Below are 17,688 nucleotides of genomic sequence, written 5' to 3'. Positions count from 1 at the left end.
TTGTCTTTTCTCTTCGTGTGAGTTTTTCAGACTGAAATGCATATTTGTAAATCCCCTTGCTTTACCTTATGTGACTCATTGTATGAAAATTGGGGCAACAGGTAGAAAAACATCAGCAAACAAAAACCCCTTTCTCATATTTTGTATTTAATTTTCTTGTCTTTAGTTCCTAGCACCTTGGGATAGACTTGATGTAATGTATTAAAAATATCTATAGTATTATAATTATTTAGCATTATCATTATCTTTATGTGAAGATTAATTTTTTCATTAATCCCTCCCACTTAACTGTTAAGAAACTTTACTTTTACAGCCACTCTGAAACTTCCAGTACACATGCAATCTGCACATTTTGGTGCTTCAGAACCAATTTAGTTTGCATGTCTTCACAAATGTGAAGTAATCTTTGTAGAACACCAGCAAAATGCTGGTTTACTACACATGTAAAAAATAAATACTTTTCCATGTGCAATTTAGTCCAATTTATCTGGAATCTTTGAAGATAGGGTCCAAAGTGTCAGGGTTGGTGGATGTTGTTTTAGACCCAAATTCAGATTAGAGGAGGCAGATATCATATTTGCAGTTTTAATGCTAAAGTAGATGGTACAAAAATATAAATCCAGAAATAAAAAGCTGGGAACTCAGAAACCAAAAACTAGAAAAGCTCAGGAGAAACATACATGACGAAATGAAGTAATGAAGAGGATCCAACAATGAGGAAATACACAGGAGGTGTAGATATGGGGGACACGACAAAGAATAAGATAAACAGTTGATATGGAGCAGGTGGTGTTGGAAGTAACTAGAACACTGGCGTAACTTTCTGAAAGACTGGTGTAGACATGTCCCCACCAACTTTGGACATAGAGGGGACAGTCCCCACCAATAATTTCTGCTTTTTATTTTTCCTTTTCCTTTCCGCCGATATACGTTAGCCAACAGTAACTGGGGTTGGGTGCAGCTGTCTGTGTTGAGAGAGTCATTTTTTTTCTCTCTCCCGCCGCTCTCAAGTCCCACCTCTTGGTGAAATATCATTGGATTTGTTGCTTTGGGACATAATATTATTTGGGGTTGCATTTCACTGCTTAGAGAGTCGCTACGAGTCGGAGGAGACACAGTATATGGCACGCGGTTTTCACATAAATTCGGTTTCATCTGACCAACTTGGGTAAGCCGTTTTAACATAAATTCGCAGCAGCACTCAGTGAATTTTAAATGGCAGCTATTCTGATATATGTTTAAGTAAAAGTTAGGAGACTGGTTGGTTAAAAAAATCAGAGATGCCTCCGAAAAATCAGTTTGTTGCATACGGAGCTTTTTCAGCTGAAAAATGGCAACATATTGTACATTTGTACGTTAAAAAAAAAAACACTGGGCTTCTCATAAGACCATTACTCAGAGTTATACAGGTGCTGGTCATAAAATTAGAATATCATGAAAAAGTAGATTGATTTCAGTAATTCCATTTAAAAAGTGAAACTTGTATATTATATTCATACATTACATACAAACTCATATATTTCAGATGTTTATTTTGTTTAATTTTGATGATTACAAATGACAAAAAATGAAAATCTCAAATTCATCATATCAGAAAATTAGAATATTACTGAAGACCAATAAAAACAAAGGATTTATAGAAATGTTGGCCAACTGAAAAGTATGAACATGAAAAGTATGAGCATGTACAGCACTCAGTATTTAGTTGGGCCTCCTTTGGCCTGTATTACTGCAGCAATGCGGCGTGGCATGGAGTCGATCAGTCTGTGGCACTGCTCAGGTGTTATGATAGCCCAGGTTGCTCTAATAGTGGCTTTTAGCTCTTCTGAATTGTTGGGTCTGGTGTATTGCATCTTCTTCTTCACAATACCCCATAGATTTTCTATGGGGTTAAGGTCAGGAGAGTTTGCTGGCCAATTAAGAACAGGGATACCATGGTCCTTCAACCAGGTACTGGTAGCTTTGGCACTGTGTGCAGGTGCCAAGTCCTGTTGGAAAATGAAATCTGCATCTCCAAAAAGTTGGTCAGCTGCAGGAAGCATGAAGTGCTCTAAAACTTCCTGGTATGTGGCTGCGTTGACCCTGGACCTCAGAAAACACAATGGACCAACACCAGCAGATGACATGGCACCCCAAACCATCACTGACTGTGGAAACTTTACACTGGACTTCAAGCAACGTGGATGAAGTGCCTCTCTTCTTTTCCTCCAGACTCTGGGACCTTGATTTCCAAAGGAAATGCAAAATTTACTTTCATCAGAGAACATGACTTTGGACCACTCACCAGCAGTCCAGTCCTGTTTCTCTTTAGCCCAGGCAAGACGCTTCTGACGCTGTCTGTGGTTCAAGAGTGGCTTGACACAAGGAATGCGACAGCAGAAACCCATGTCTTTCATACGTCTGTGTGTGGTGGTTCTTGAAGCACTCACTCCAGCTGCAGTCCACTCTTTGTGAATCTCCCCCACATTTTTGAATGGGTTTTGTTTCACAATCCTCTCCAGGGTGCGGTTATCTCTCTTGCTTGTACACTTTTTTCGACCACATCTTTTCCTTCCCTTCGCCTCTCTATTAATGTGCTTGGACACTGAGCTCTGTGAACAGCCAGCCTCTTTAGCGATGACCTTTTGTGTCTTGCCCTCCTTGTGCAAGGTGTCGATGGTCGTCTTTTGGACAACTGTCAAGTCAGCAGTCTTCCCCATGATTGTGTAGCCTATAGAACTAGACTGAAAGACCATTTAAAGGCTTTTGCAGGTGGTTTGAGTTAATTAGCTGATTAGAGTGTGGCACCAGGGGCCATCAATTTTGAACCTTTTCACAATATTCTAATTTTCTGATATGATGAATTTGAGATTTTCATTTGTTGTCATTTGTAATCATCAAAATTAAACAAAATAAACATCTGAAATATATGAGTTTGTATGTAATGTATGAATATAATATACAAGTTTCACTTTTTAAATGGAATTACGGAAATCAATCTACTTTTTCATGATATTCTAATTTTATGACCAGCACCTGTATATTAAAATTAATACATATCTGTTGTTTTATCATTGAACAGAGAATCAGAGTGCAGAGCTTCTAGAGATCTGGACAACTATTTTCTCTGGCATCATTATATTGGTAGACTGGTTCATAAATCTGTTTTTAAGCAGAGCAGAGACACAATTAGGGAGAGCTGCTGATTTAAAGGTGAAACAGATTTACTGGGATATGCAACATGCAATAAAATACAGTATATCTAAGTTTACAAGAAGAAATATGCAATGCTATAATAAAATTCAATGTATCTTTTTGTCTTTTGTAGTTCAGCTAGGTTCCGAAATAGCTGTGCCAGCCAACCCAGAGACAGCCAGACTCACAGGACACAGACTTAAAATTAAAATCTAATAAACCTGCAGGAATTAAAGCACAAATAATAAAAATCAGTGTATAAATCATTTTTGAAATATAATGTTCAATATATAGACTTTGGCTGTTAATGACACATGGGACAAATTTCTAAATTAGATTTTGCTGCTTGTGAAGGAGGATAATCACTGATGCAGCTTAAAAGGAAGTCATTCATGGATGGATGGATGGATGGAATTGAAGTTGTGTCCATATTAGGGATGCATGATATATTGCTGTTGGCATCGGTATCGGCTGTTATCTGTCATTTTTTATACATTGATGTTTTTGAGCCCTTTATAAAATAATGCACTAAAGGCAGTCTTCTGTCTATAACTATAAATATCAGTTTATTATGATACTCTTGTGTTCTCAACAATAGGAAAGCATTCAATAAATATGTGTTTGAGCAAATTTTTGGAAAATATAAACCCTATTGAAAGTGTTCGGGTTGAGAAGCTGTAAGTCCATCAGCCCCCACCCTTAGAGTGTCCCCACCAACTTTTATTGCAAATTTACACCCTTCTTTTATAAGGTCCAAATTTCTGTACTTTTGATTTCAAAGGAAACAGATGTGCATTTCTCCAATATCCCCCTTGGTGTAATGCACATCTGTTTCCTTTGAAGTCAAAAGTACAGAAATTTGGGCCCTATAAAATGTAAAACTTTAAAATTTATGTTCTAAGCACCTAATATTGAAGAAATTGTTAGTTATGGCGAGGGAGGGGTTATCATTTAAGAGAAGGACATTTTAAAGTACAAAGCATTCATAGCATAAACAAGTTTTTGCTGATCAGTGTGTGGAGTGGATCTATATAATAAATGAAATAATAGACTTAGGCTCAGATGACACAAATGTTGATGAATGTATAAATGGTTAAAGAGTAGCTCATCAGAATTAGGAGTTTCTGATTATTCTGGAAATACTCAAAGGTTTAACTGGTGCAGAGAGACGTAAAGGATGCATTGTAAGGTGAACGAGAGGGAAAACGTTTCTGATCGCCTATGGGCTTCTTTTAGAAATGGCATAAAATTGGTGTTTTCTATTTCTATTTTTTAATTTTTTTTATATTTATTTTTTAACATAAATAAAAAATAGGAGTCTAAAAACATTCTGATAATCATTGATGATCATCATACAGTTATGAGACGTGCTTTTTTCATGGTTTTGCTAAGGAACTTTCCAACAAAGTCCATTTTTGTTTCCCCTTAGTGAATCACGAGGGAGGGAGGCATGCATTGCTTTAAATGTATTTCTTCAGGACCTCCTGGATGAGGTGTCTACACAATCATCCGGTATTTTTTTTATCTTTTTATCAGCTAATCTTTCCTGGGAGGGCTGTTTATCACTTTGTGCAATAAATTAATAGAAGATATATTTTAATTGATGAAATAAATAAAAGTTTTATGACATTTTAATGCATGGAGATATATCTGTGGAATCTGCAATGATAAATAAGCACAGGCTCCTTTAGTTAGCAGAAAAGTCTAGAATGATTGTCAGATATAAAGACAGTGAGAATTCATCTATTCCATCTAAGGTCATCTGATCTTACAAGCAGCCTTTATCCTGATGCAACAGAGGAACTAATTGGAGTAGACTAGCGGGATTGTATAGATTTTGTAGAATACAGCAAGAATTTTAAGGGTGTTAAATGTCATACTGAGATACAAATATAATGGAGAGTTTTGTATGACCTTAAGCATTATGCATGTTCATGATGACTTTTACAATTCCTGATAGAAATGGAGGACAATTGCTACGTTACAAATTCTACATTTTCAACACTTTCATAAAGGACATTCAAGTGATGTGACCTTTACTCAGAATGCAACATTGCTGATCTCATGTTGGAGTAAATCACACCGTCATCAACCAAATAGGAAATAACCTATTGATTTTTTTATTAACCTTTCTGGTCTAGGGTCCTTTGGGACCCCTATCCTGCATGTTTTAGGTATGTCCTTTTTGAATCACAACAACAAAGACTGGATGATTAACAGGCTTCTGCAGAACTTGATTGCAGAGGAGAATCCCTAATTTGATTCAGGTATGTGGAACACAGACATAAAACATGCAGGGCAGGATTCCCTGAAGAGCAGGGTTGGGAACCACTGTTCTAGACGTATGTTCTAAGAATCTTTGCAATTATGAATTTCATTAGAAACTCAAATAACTGGTTCATTAGGAGTCTGATTCGAACCTAAACTGCGACCTTTGACAAAAGAAATAACTGAACATTTTTATGACAATAAATAACCAACACTGCATGAAAAGTGAGATTTTCGTCCCCGTAAACCCCCGTAAACTCCCGCAGATCTGCCTGATTTTCGTCAGTTTCCGACAATTTGCAACCCGTGCTTGTCCGCGTTTGTCGTGCCACAAATTGTCGAAAACGTACCGTGACGTATGTGGAGAGCGATCAGCTGTACTAATGGCCCTAATTAGCATATGAATGCAGCAAACCCGCGCGGCTGGCCAGGTCTGGCTTGAATAACCTTCTCAGTATTGGCTGAAACCACTATTCTCAAACAAATGAAATCGCTCGTGATTGGCAGCAAAACCACACGTGGCCACTCCAGGCTTTAATTTTCTTACTGAGTATTGGACGGAACCACTTCTTTTTAAACAAGTAAAGTCGCTCGTGATTGGTTGGCATATATATATATTTACATATATATATTTATTCATATATATATATATATTTATTCATTCATATATTTATTCATTCATATGGTGTGTATTTATGTTATCCTACACTACTACACAATTATTAGGCTACCATCAAGGACATGAATGAATTTATACAGGAAATGAACATTTGCAGGAAGCTGTTTATGCAAAGAAAGAGCTTTATTGAAACACACACAACTATATACAACGCGTATCCAAACACATGCGTTTCTAAAAATTAAAAGTCCGTGAAGGGTCCGTTTGCTTCCTCGGGGTTGGAGGTAACTGGCAGCATTCCCTCCGAGGCAGGTCCGATGTGCAGACGCCTAGTGTGCGTGGCCCTGTACTTCGGCATCGCTTCTAACCGGGACTGCAGCTTAACACAGAGTTCAGTGAGATCCGGCCTACGAAATGGCGGCGACCGTACAATCCATCCAGAGACACCGCCGAGGAAGGCGGACTTCCAGAGTTCCACTTCCTCATCTGTTAGCACACTCTGCCTCGCTTTCAGCAGCTGGAAAAAAAAAACAATGAATCAGCGCACTGCGTATGGACACAACACATCTATTAATGCACCTGAAAAATAGTCACCAAATAAAGTCTTACCCTCTTTCTTCTGGCCCGACTCCGAGCAGATTGCCTCCGCACGCAGCGTGATGGCTGGCAGCCTATATCTGAAGCTCCTGCGTACCGTCTGAAAATACGTCTTACAGGCAGCTGGAAAACAATTAAATGAGAGTGGTATAAAAAAAAAATCAAACGCAAGTCACAGTAACAAGGAAGGAGAAAACATTAAAACAAGTCACTTACACACAATGTCGTCTTTATCAACATCGTGCAAATCTGGACTTGCTGATTATGGCTCCGAGCAAATAGGAGGTCACCGCCTCATTGTGAGGCGACAGTAGTCTGTGAAAACAAAATGTAAAAGCTATGATCGGTATCTATCCGTATCCATTGCCTTTTACCGCAGAATGAAAGCATATTCTTTAAATCTTACCCTTGCTCCGGTTCATAGCGCCTGCAATTAGTCTCCGAGTTGTTAAGACGGCATACTGCTTCCTGTAATCACAAAAAATACACTTTAATAAAGCTTGTTCTTGCAAGGCTAGGCTAGATAGGCTAATAGCTAGGCTGCTATTAGCCGGTAGCTTAGTCTAGGCTGCTTTTAGCTTAGCAGGCAGTAATCAAACATATATTTACCGCTAGCATCTCTTCTTTGAGTTCTTCTTGTTCGATTCAGAGTCGCCATCGCGTCCAAGAGGAGTTTTATCCCGAAATCCAGACGCTCCAGACCGCCTGCACAAAGCAAAGCAGCATCCTCCATTGTGGATCCAGACCCCGCCGCTCTAAGTTTCTTGGAGATCGTACAGAGCATGCGCGAGATGAACCAGAATTTCCGCGGATCAATAAAAATAATTAAAAAATCATTCTTTTTTTTTTTTTTTAAATCAAGGCCTTAATTGGCACTAAAATTATTTAAATATGTTTATCGAAGCATTTATAATTCTTTAATAAAAAATGCTTATAAAAACAATTTCGTCAGATATATTATATCGCTCCAGGCGGAGAAAAAGCTAGAGGATATATATATACGTATATATGTGTGTGTGTGTGTGTTTACATACATACAGGAGTCATGGAACTCTGCTTGCAGCTCCTTCATATTTCATGTACACTAATAACTTGTGTACATGATTCTTGTTGATGGCATTAAAATCATTTCTAATAGCATTTAAATAGCATTAAATTAGAGTCACTCATTCCTGTATGAACCCTGTGAGCGCTTAATTTAATATGACATATTAAAAAAATCCCACTATCATCCAGCATATGTTCAGTTTCTGCCCAAATATATATATATATTTTTGTAGATTTTTGTAACGGGGATAAGGATAATTCAAAACTTCTTTTTTTTTAATGAACTTGTTCACTACTTCCAAACTCAGCATCTCTTTTCATTCCTGTAATAAGAAGTTTCTTTTGAATGGATTTCATTAAAGTTTAAGTCCCTCGGTATAAAATAAATATTTTGATGGAGATGAGAAATCTGCTTCCTCGTTGGTGAATAACCAATAGTTTGGATCCAATCATTTAAATAAACGGTGTTAGTTTTTTTTTTATATATATATATATATATATATATATATATAAGAATTGTGCTATAATTTCTAGTCACCAATCTGTTGCTGCTATATTTTAATTTGACGAACCGGAATTTGTCGATGTTCTTTTTCCTGTTTGGTGCAATTGCAATTGCGGATCTTGACCTGGCCGGACCTTATGACCACAGTGTACCAATCTTCTGATGGCTACTTCCAACAGGATAATGCGCCATGTTATAAAGTGAATAATCTCAGACTCATTTCTTGAAACTTTTCCACTTAAGTAATTGTGAATTGAGCATATTGACAGACAACATTTTATTTTTTTATCTTAAATGCAAATTTTTAAAAAAATAATTACTGCTCTAAATGTATTGCTCTGTCGGCTAAAGATCTGTTTTGGTCTCTATACTTTAATTAAATAAATCAATTCAAGCTAAAATGTGAGAGGCTATACTAAGCCTGATCTCTTTGTATCAGAGATTTTCTTCCTCAGAAAGATGTCACTTGGGGTAAAACCCCCCCTGCAACCCTGGTTTGCATTTGTATAGCTCACAGCATGTTCATTTACATGTTAAAGCCTCCCCTAGAATTCCATGGGGGGGAGGCATGGGGGGAACACTGCCTAAGAAATTCCACGTCAATTTCTGACAATTTACGGGAGTTTTCGACGAAGCCTGCAAATTGCCGTAAACTACCGCTAACCTGAAGTTCCACGACAATCTACAGTGCCGTATATTGACGAAAATCCCACTTTTCATGCAGTGCAAAACTAGCTACAATTGGATTTAACTCAGATCTTGTAAATGAAGGGAAACCAGGGGGCAGAAAAGCATTAAGGTTGATCGATTTCTCTAACAAACACTGGTTTACAAGTATTTTAGTTAGACAGTCCTTGCACTAATCATTCCTCCATGGAATACATGTTACTTTCTTTATGCCAATAAAACTTCACATTTTCAGAGAAAGTGTGACAGCAATAATAAAGGCCTCAGTGTAGATAATGGGAGAAAAAGGAATAGGAGGAGGAGAGCAGGCCCATACCAACCTGCTTTCACTGCCTTGCTCCTTCTTCTCTCTGACCTTCAGCCACCTCCTCAAAAGAAAACGTCTGCGGCGTGGAGAAGCACTGGGAGTAGAACAGCTTGACCAGGAAGATGGGGCATCTTCATCGCTGGAGGGAGTGATTTCAATTGAAGGCAACTGGAGGTACTCCTTGGAGCTGGATCGGGATCTGGCTGTGAGCTGAACATTGGTCAGCCGGGCTCTTGGGTTCTCCCTCTCACTTGGCACATTCCTCATGCGACGCATCTTGAAGCGCTTGCGGCGGAGAGTTGGGGTCGAGGAGCTGGATCGCACAGAACCGTCTGACACAGCATTGTTTCCTCCATCAGAGTAAGCCGGGGCATCTTTTGGGACACTCACCTGGAGTGACGGAGGTCGCAGTGTGTCACTCATGGCTCCAAGTCTTCTAAAACTCAAAAAGCCCAAAACAAAATTCTCTGGATTGTTTAGTTTTGTAGCATAAAGTCTGATTTTGGTTCTAACATCACTCTTGATATTTCAGGTCCTTTCTAAGCGCTACCCAGGGATTATAAAACAGGTCCAGATATCTTACGCCTAACAAAGTCCTCTTCTTGCTCTAAGCTGCTGAATATGTATCAGCTTGGCGTCTGGTTGACAGTCTGTGAAGAACAGTCTTGTTGCAATAAACTCAGGCTGAGAAGAAGAGGGCTAGATTAGATAACAAAAGAGGCTTCTGTTCTGAGAGCAGCGGATGAAACATGCATAAGGCCTGACAGGGACTGTAACACAACTCCCTTGCTGGTCCTCCCAGGGGACTGTCAGGCAGCTATGCTGCTGTCCAAGGCGTCGGAGGAGCAGGTACCTTAGCTGCTGCTGTTCATGTTAAAGGGAAAGGCACCAGATGTCAGCCCTTAGGTGCAGAATTCGGCATTGTTCTCACTTGGTTCTTATTTTGGCATCCCTGAGGGAGAGGAGCACACAGTAGGTCTCACTTGTGGTTGTTGTAGTTGTTGAGGTCCGTGTCCTGTGCACCAGCTTGTTGCCGTTTCCACCAAGTTACTTCCTGAGGGTTAGAGGGAGGGGATGGGGCTTTAAGGTACAGGTAGGGCTCTGGGTGAAAGATTAAAACAGCCTCACACAAACACACACACCATATACAAACAATTAGAAAGACAGATAATGGGACAGAGCATTATCTACAGGAACACACACAAACACAAGCAGAAACCAAGATAACAAGCCACAGTTAATAGCTGCTATTCTAAACATACACACATACACACCCGCCACCACCGTGCATCAGCTATAGTTTATTCCATTTTCCTAACACCCTTTATTCCAAATATCGTTCCTGAAAGACCTTACATTTTTGCCAGGGAGTATGAATGAATCAGAGATACTTGCTGACACATATGGACTTTTGTGCACATTAGATATGGAACAGGGGGATAACAGATTTATACAGTCTTTAAACCCTATCAGCATACTTACTACTTTTTTTTAATACAGGTGGAAATGATTTAGAGTTTTTGCTTCACATTTTCAGTTTCCTTTTATTCTCTCTAAGCTGTCAGATACTAAACATCAATAATAAATGACCCAGTATAAAAAATATAGTGTTGCTGCACACAGCATTACAGGTTCTGTGCCATACGTCAGTAAATCATACATAAAAGAATATGTTGATGCTTAAATACAGAAATGCATAAATATTCATAGTTTGTTTATAAAATGCACTTTTATGGAAAAATAAGAAACTAGTCTTTTTTTTCCAGTTATGTATAATTTTAGCTAAGAGATAGATAAATAAAACTTCTACCTCTTAGAATTCTGTGAAAATCTTACACCATCAGGGGTTGACGTTAAGGATTTTTACCACTTGCCCTTTGGGCAAGTGACTTTCACATTTCATTTGCCCAGAAACTATTTTTACTTGTATAATGTTTGATATAGTTCCTAATATTCATTTTTGTATATATAACAATGAAACATGTTTGTTTTTTAAATGTTTTTTGTAATTCAGTATTTTTTAAGTTTACAGGTTCCTGGTGTGTATATGCATGCGTCAGATAATAAACTCAAGCCTACATCACCGTGTCATCATGCTTTTCAACACTTCCTGCACATTCTTTTCAAACTAAACTTTGCTTTAAACTGTTGTGTGCTTGGAAAAATATAAATTGTAATGTTAAAAATCTAAAAAAAAACTTGACAGGTTAAAAACTTAAGATAAATCACAAGACAGAAGTCAATGTCACAAATGAATAACTTTTATTTTAGAGTCACGGTATGTTTATACAAGATAATACTATTAATATAATGTGACTTTTCTAGAGAATCATTATACATAGTTATTTTATACAGGGTTTAAAAAGTCTTACATAATTTCAGAATTCCCTGACTTTTAACTGACTCAGGATTAGTTTTCCCTGACAAAATAAATGCAGCCGTTTGTCGTGTTGGTAACTACATCAAAATTACCGCTGGATGGACAAAAATCACGCCATCTGGCGGAAAATCACCCAGCTTTTTCAAATCACGCGCCTTTTTCAAATCACACGAGAATGTGTACAAAACAACAAAAATAGCGCTGGCAACGCTTTCTGGGTCGTTTTCATAGAATGTCTGTGATTTTAAAGTAATTTTGAGAGATAAAAAATTTTTTTTTTTTGCGATCATTGCACTTGCCCGGCGGGCAAATGCAATGAAATTTGTACTCTCTCAACAATAAAAACTACTTGCCCTGGGAGATCGGGCTATGGTTAACACCTAGCCCTGACTATATTAAAAGAAGGTTGAGCGAAGGGAAAAACCATTGAAGAAGGATGTGTGGAAAATCCTTTTTACAAATTTACAGGGGTTTCACAAGGAGTGAGCAAAGAGTGGAGTCAACTCAAATACCCCATTTACACTACCCTTGAAAAACCGATCCATGCCGGGCTCGGATCAGTTAACCAGGCCTAGCTTGGTTCTGACGACCGTTTACAGATCACGCTATCTTGGTTCCTTGACTCCTCGCCTCCTAGTGACGATCTTAGAGCAAGAATAATAATAATAATACATTTTATTTGAAAGCGCCTTATCACAACACCCAAGGACACTGTACAGGCAGATAAAAACATTAAAGAGGACTTTGTTAGTCGTAAGATATCTGGACCTGTTTTATAATCCCTGGGTAGCGCTTAGAAAGGACCTAAAATATCAAGAGTGATGTTAGGATCAAAATCAGACTTAAAGCTACAAAACTAAACAATCCAGATCTCTGAAAGAGAATTTTGTTTTGGGCTGTTTGAGTTTTAGAAGACTTGGAGCAATGAGCGACACTCTGAGACCTGCGTCACTCCAGGTGAGTGTCCCAAAAGTTGTTTGCCAACCACCATAAAACACAAGAAGAAGAAGACGAAGAAGGAGGGAATCAAGCAGATCAAAATGGCGGTGCCCGTCACATTCAGAAAGTTATGCTTGATAATTATTGCTGTACTTCGGGTTATTGTTTAAAATGCCATTATTTAAATATGTTGCATGGAGAAGATTTCGATTGTTGTTTATAGTTGAAAAAGAAGTTGTTGTTCTTCTTCTGTTTCTGGAGGGGCATTACCGCCAACTACTGGAATGGACTGTGAATCGGGATGTGCAGCCAGACGGAGATGATGCGTTCTGCTCATGCGCTCTTGTTATTAGAGAACTGAGCCAGGGAAAAACCGAGCCAAGCCCATCTCTGGAACTAGTCTACAGTTAGCTCGGTTCGGTTGTGTCTAGCTCGGTTCAGTTCAGTATGCTTTCCATTTACACACGATAAGCTATCTCAGTTACTGAGCTCGGAGCGGTCTCGGCACAGTTTTTCAAGGGTAGTGTAAATGGGGTAAAAGAGAATCCACACAGTGGCCACGTGTCACATTTATTGTGTCAAACCACCCCTGAACCAGAGATGACAACAGAATAGTCTGTAGTGGTGCACAGAATTCCAAAGGTCACATTTCCAATTAAAGTGAAGCTGTATGTCTCTTGAAAATCAAAGACCCAAATGATCAAGGCAGGAGAGGCACACAATCTCTGTAGCTAGAAGAACAGTTTGAAGTTTACAGACTGAGTAAACTGTACATATCCAGTAGATGGCGGGACTTTAAGCTGTCATGTTATCTACTGGAGCTGTTCCTGTGTTTTTTCTGATGCCTACAGTCAACACAGCCATCTTCTGGGAAAATTAAAACACTTTATCCTTCCTTCTGCTGAGAAGCTTTATGGAGATGTTGGTTTAGATATGTTATGTTTTTCTGTAGGACTTCACACTTTCCCACACTGCAAAAAATACAGAAGCTTGCTCCATAACATTAAAGGAATAGTACACCCAAAACATGATTAGCCTTCATTTTCTACTCACCTCCATGCTGAACAACACTCTGGAGTACTTTTTTGATATCTCAAATGCATCTGGAGATCTGGGAGACTTCTTGCTGTCTGCTGACATTCAAATAATGGAGGTCTATGGCGCCCGAGACAGAAAGGTCCACAAAAGTCCACAAAAACTTGTCAATATTCCTCCATACTGCTCGTCCAATGTAATCCAAGTGTCCTGAGTGGGTAGCATCCAGAATTTACTCGAAACGAAGTCATTTAGAACGTTTTAGAGCCTAAACAGTAGTGTATAGGATTTCCTAATAGCGCCCCCATGCGCGCTCACGATTCTACGGAAGCCGGCAGACCAAACCAGCGCATTCAGCTCGGCAAAGAACTCATGCTCTTCCTCAACACTGAAGTCCTCAGACATTTTTCTTTCGTTGTTTCTTTCTTTGCACAGGTAAACAGCACATTTCTTCTTCTACGCTTGCATTATCGGCAGACCAGACGCTGAATGCGCACTTCCTTCCGGTTTGGTCTGCCGGCTTCCGTAGAATCGTGAGCGCGCATGGGGGCGCTATTAGGAAATCCTATACACTACTGTTTATGCTCTAAAAACATTCTAAATGACTTCGTTTCGAGTAAATTCTGGATGCTACCCACTCAGGACACTTGGATTACATTGGACGAGCAGTATGGAGGAATATTGACACGTTTTTGTGGACTTTTATGGACCTTTCTGTCTCGGGCGCCATGGACCTCCATTATTTGAATGTCAGCAGACAGCAAGAAGCCTCCCAGATCTCCAGATGCATTTGAGATATCAAAAAAGTACTCCAGAGTGTTGTTCAGCATGGAGGTGAGTAGAAAATGAAGGCTAATCATGTTTTGGGTGTACTATTCCTTTAATGTTACTCTACCTACAATGACCAAGCCTGAACAATTGTGAATCTGTGTGTTACTGTCAAGAGGAAGTTCAGAGACATCGGACCCAACAATTTTTATTACCTGAAGGCAATGAAACCTTAGCTTCCATTACACCTTAGCAGAGCCACATGCTGCTCGCCTCCATGCCTTTGATGCAATGATTCATGCAAAAGATGGCCAAACCAAGAGTTGAATGTACAGATACTTTTTAGAAGACCAAACATTTTTTAAACATCCTTTTATACTGGCCGAATAAATATACATTTTCTGACACACTCAAGTTTGAGGTTTCAGAGATGTTAGTGAACAGTAGAGGATACACACAGTGACTAAATAACATTGTGTCTACTGCCATGTTATAAGAGGAATACTTTTACTGCTTACTGCCCAGTAAGTGTTTATGTACATCAATGTCTTTTTCAAAGTTTGATATGCCCTTTGAACAATTTTCCCCTGCTTTATACATTTATGTTTTCATTTGCACTGTTGTGCTGCTGTTTTTAAGCCATTTATTATTGATAACAGATATTTATCTTTTGTGAGATGTTTTTTTTTCTGTCCTGTAAAGTCTAATTTAATCTTTTTTTTAAATTTCAGTTAGTTTTGTCTGTACTTCAATGCTTTCATTGCCAATTTGCCTCACCACTGAAACCTCATTTTCCCCATTATTGGACACTGAAGGGTATTTCTATTTTATTGTATTCTATTATCTGTAAGCTTTGCGAGTGCTAAATTAATATATTTACATGTTCTCCTCCCACAAGACGCACTTTTGCGTGTAAACGCCCCATATTGCATATTCATTGCAGAAAAAGTACTAAATGGATAAGAGGCGCTATTTAGCACGTTTTAAAGACCAAATCCTTTTAGCACGCTGTTGATAGATCAGTTTGTACAATTTTTAGCGTGCGCAGTGAAATAGCTCACGTTTTTATACACGCAAACCTTTGATAGATCCGGCCCTTAGTGTTTAAATCCCAAAATCTTGATTTCCAACAACATTAATGTGAAGGGAATCAATATTGTAACCTCTTATTTAACAGTTGCTTTGTGTTTCCTTAAGCTGTAATTCTGCACGGTGTTCATAAAGCAAATTGCATTAAGAAAATGGAAAAACAAAAACACCCACCGGTTAAAATGATATGCAGTAGATGAGAAGTTATAACCTGTTGCACAAAAATTGTAAATTTATAAGAACTTATTTTTTTTTTTTTTTACGAAAGTAAAACAAATAGAAATTGAAATTTGCTGTGTTTCTATTTGGTTTAAAGTAAATTAACAAGCACCACAAAGCATGTTGCCATCCTACGACAGTCGTCCATATTACGTCATCATGGAATCTAGCACAAACCACAGATCACTAATAGAGGAAAGTTTTGACGTTTGTGTTGTGATCAGGGAAGTTGTTTTTACGTTAACATGTCAGCTAGTAATGGCGCTGGTGCTTCCAGCCATGTCTATGTTTGTAACAGGAACATCCAGGAAGATGCTGACAGCTGAAACAGCTGATCAGTCATCTGAGTAAAAGTTCAATACGTCAGAGCTGATTTGGAAGTTTCCATCTCCTCTTTTGTTCATTAAACCTTTTTTTTGCAAAATTCACCAAAAACACCTCAAATGAGTGTAAAAGCTTAAGGATTTTTTGGGAATGTTGCCATTTCCATTAAGTTTTTCCAATGCAACACTTCAAAATGTGAAATTAGCAAAAGCTGATTAAAAATAACCCTGTAGACTCCTCTGGCATGAATGTGCAACAAACATAACATTATAAAATCTTTTTATTCTTACTCTAATTAACAGGGAACTGCAGTTCCTGACCTGAGAAAGTCACCTTTACGGCTGCAGCACACTCCTTTGAGCAGCAGCCATAATTCTCTTACAAACAGTTTGGCAGTTTGCCCCTGACATTTCTGGGATAAACACTGACGTCCATATTGTTTATAGGTCCTTAATGCAGAGCAACATATTTTCTTCCAGACAACAATATTTATGTTATAAAAGAATAGATGACATCAGCTAAGCACTGATTTTAAATCCAAAAGATGGCATCTCCATCAATGAATGGTGATGTCATTTTCTACCCTTTCTAAGGATGTTTGTCTCTAAAGAAATATTGCAGAATTACCCAATGCCTAATATCCATAGTCTATTTGTTCCCATTAAATATTGTTTTACTATATTGTTTTTAAAAAGACAGCATTGTCTTTAAAAGACACAGGAGTACATCAGCTCAATGAGAACTTAGAGGAAGATTTTTGTTATGTGGGAATAACAAGTTCAACAAAGCACAGGTGGACCATTGTAGTGCACTATGCTGCAAGCTCCACATCTAAAAAATTACAGTGCCCAAAGAGGTTTTACAGTGCGCTATTGGCAAAAGCAAATGAATACAAAGGAAGAAATGGCATGTCTCTCACCGAGATGCACTTCAAAGGAGACTGGGGAACAGCTTTCTCTCCCTTTACTATTTACTCCCTGATACAGATGAACCATATGCTACAACGATTTTAAAATGGCAGAATTTACATAAATTTGGGCTAAAAATGACCTTCCAGAGAAACAAAGCCTTACAAAACATTAACTTAAAACATTAACTATACTGAAAAAAGCCACCCTTCATTGAGAAAATGTAACAATAATATGAAATACTGAACAATTATAACAGAAAAATACAAAGGCATACTCTATCTTTTTTTTTTTAAAGTAAAACAATAGCAGTTTTGCTTTAAATACCATATTCGCCATAAAACAGACTGTTTATGCATTACAAATAAAAGAATAAAAAAGGACAGGTTAGAAAAAGGAAAAAAAGACACAATGTGTTCATCATATATATCGGCAGTTGTTTTTACACTGCAGATCTGCGTTCGTTTATGTGACTTGTGTTTCTATGGTGTAGAGAGAAGCATCCAAGCATCTGATACCATAGCATGCAAAATATGATCTTAATATAAGGCTGTACTACAAAAATTGTTAATCTAGACATGTGTTAAAAACTTATTTCTAGCCAAATTCTTTTTGATCATTTGTTGAGATTGACATACTAAGCAAAAGCAGATTCTGTTGGATTATTAATCTTTTCTGAGAGGTCTCTACACAAAATAGGTGCAATAATATACCAGTGAAATAAGACAACTGCACTTGTTACAACTTCTTGAAATCATTATAAAAATTCTCTCAACAAGTATTACCAAAAGCAATTTTCCTACTGTTCAGCAGATTATTGCA

The 17,688-nt window shown here is 38.1% G+C and overlaps 1 protein-coding gene across 9 annotated transcripts in view; it reads right to left on the bottom strand.

The window, feature by feature from the left end:
* gramd1bb (GRAM domain containing 1Bb) overlaps positions 1-17,688 on the bottom strand; it is a 198,231-nt gene that overhangs the window by 122,884 nt on the left and 57,659 nt on the right. For 8 of the 9 annotated variants that reach the window (XM_038285818.1, XM_038285820.1, XM_038285821.1 and 5 more), the window contains exon 2: positions 9,218-10,258. The exons of the other annotated variant lie outside the window; for it this stretch is intronic. In XM_038285818.1, the coding sequence (XP_038141746.1) occupies positions 9,218-9,627 (410 nt within the window). In that variant the 5' untranslated portion in view covers positions 9,628-10,258. The remainder of the gene's footprint in view (positions 1-9,217; positions 10,259-17,688) is intronic. 9 annotated transcript variants of the gene reach the window in all.

The sequence above is a fragment of the Cyprinodon tularosa genome, unplaced genomic scaffold, assembly GCF_016077235.1.
Source record: "Cyprinodon tularosa strain WSP-4 unplaced genomic scaffold, ASM1607723v1 ctg215, whole genome shotgun sequence".
Classification (NCBI taxonomy): domain Eukaryota; kingdom Metazoa; phylum Chordata; class Actinopteri; order Cyprinodontiformes; family Cyprinodontidae; genus Cyprinodon; species Cyprinodon tularosa.
This window is presented reverse-complemented; position numbering and strand designations above follow the sequence as displayed.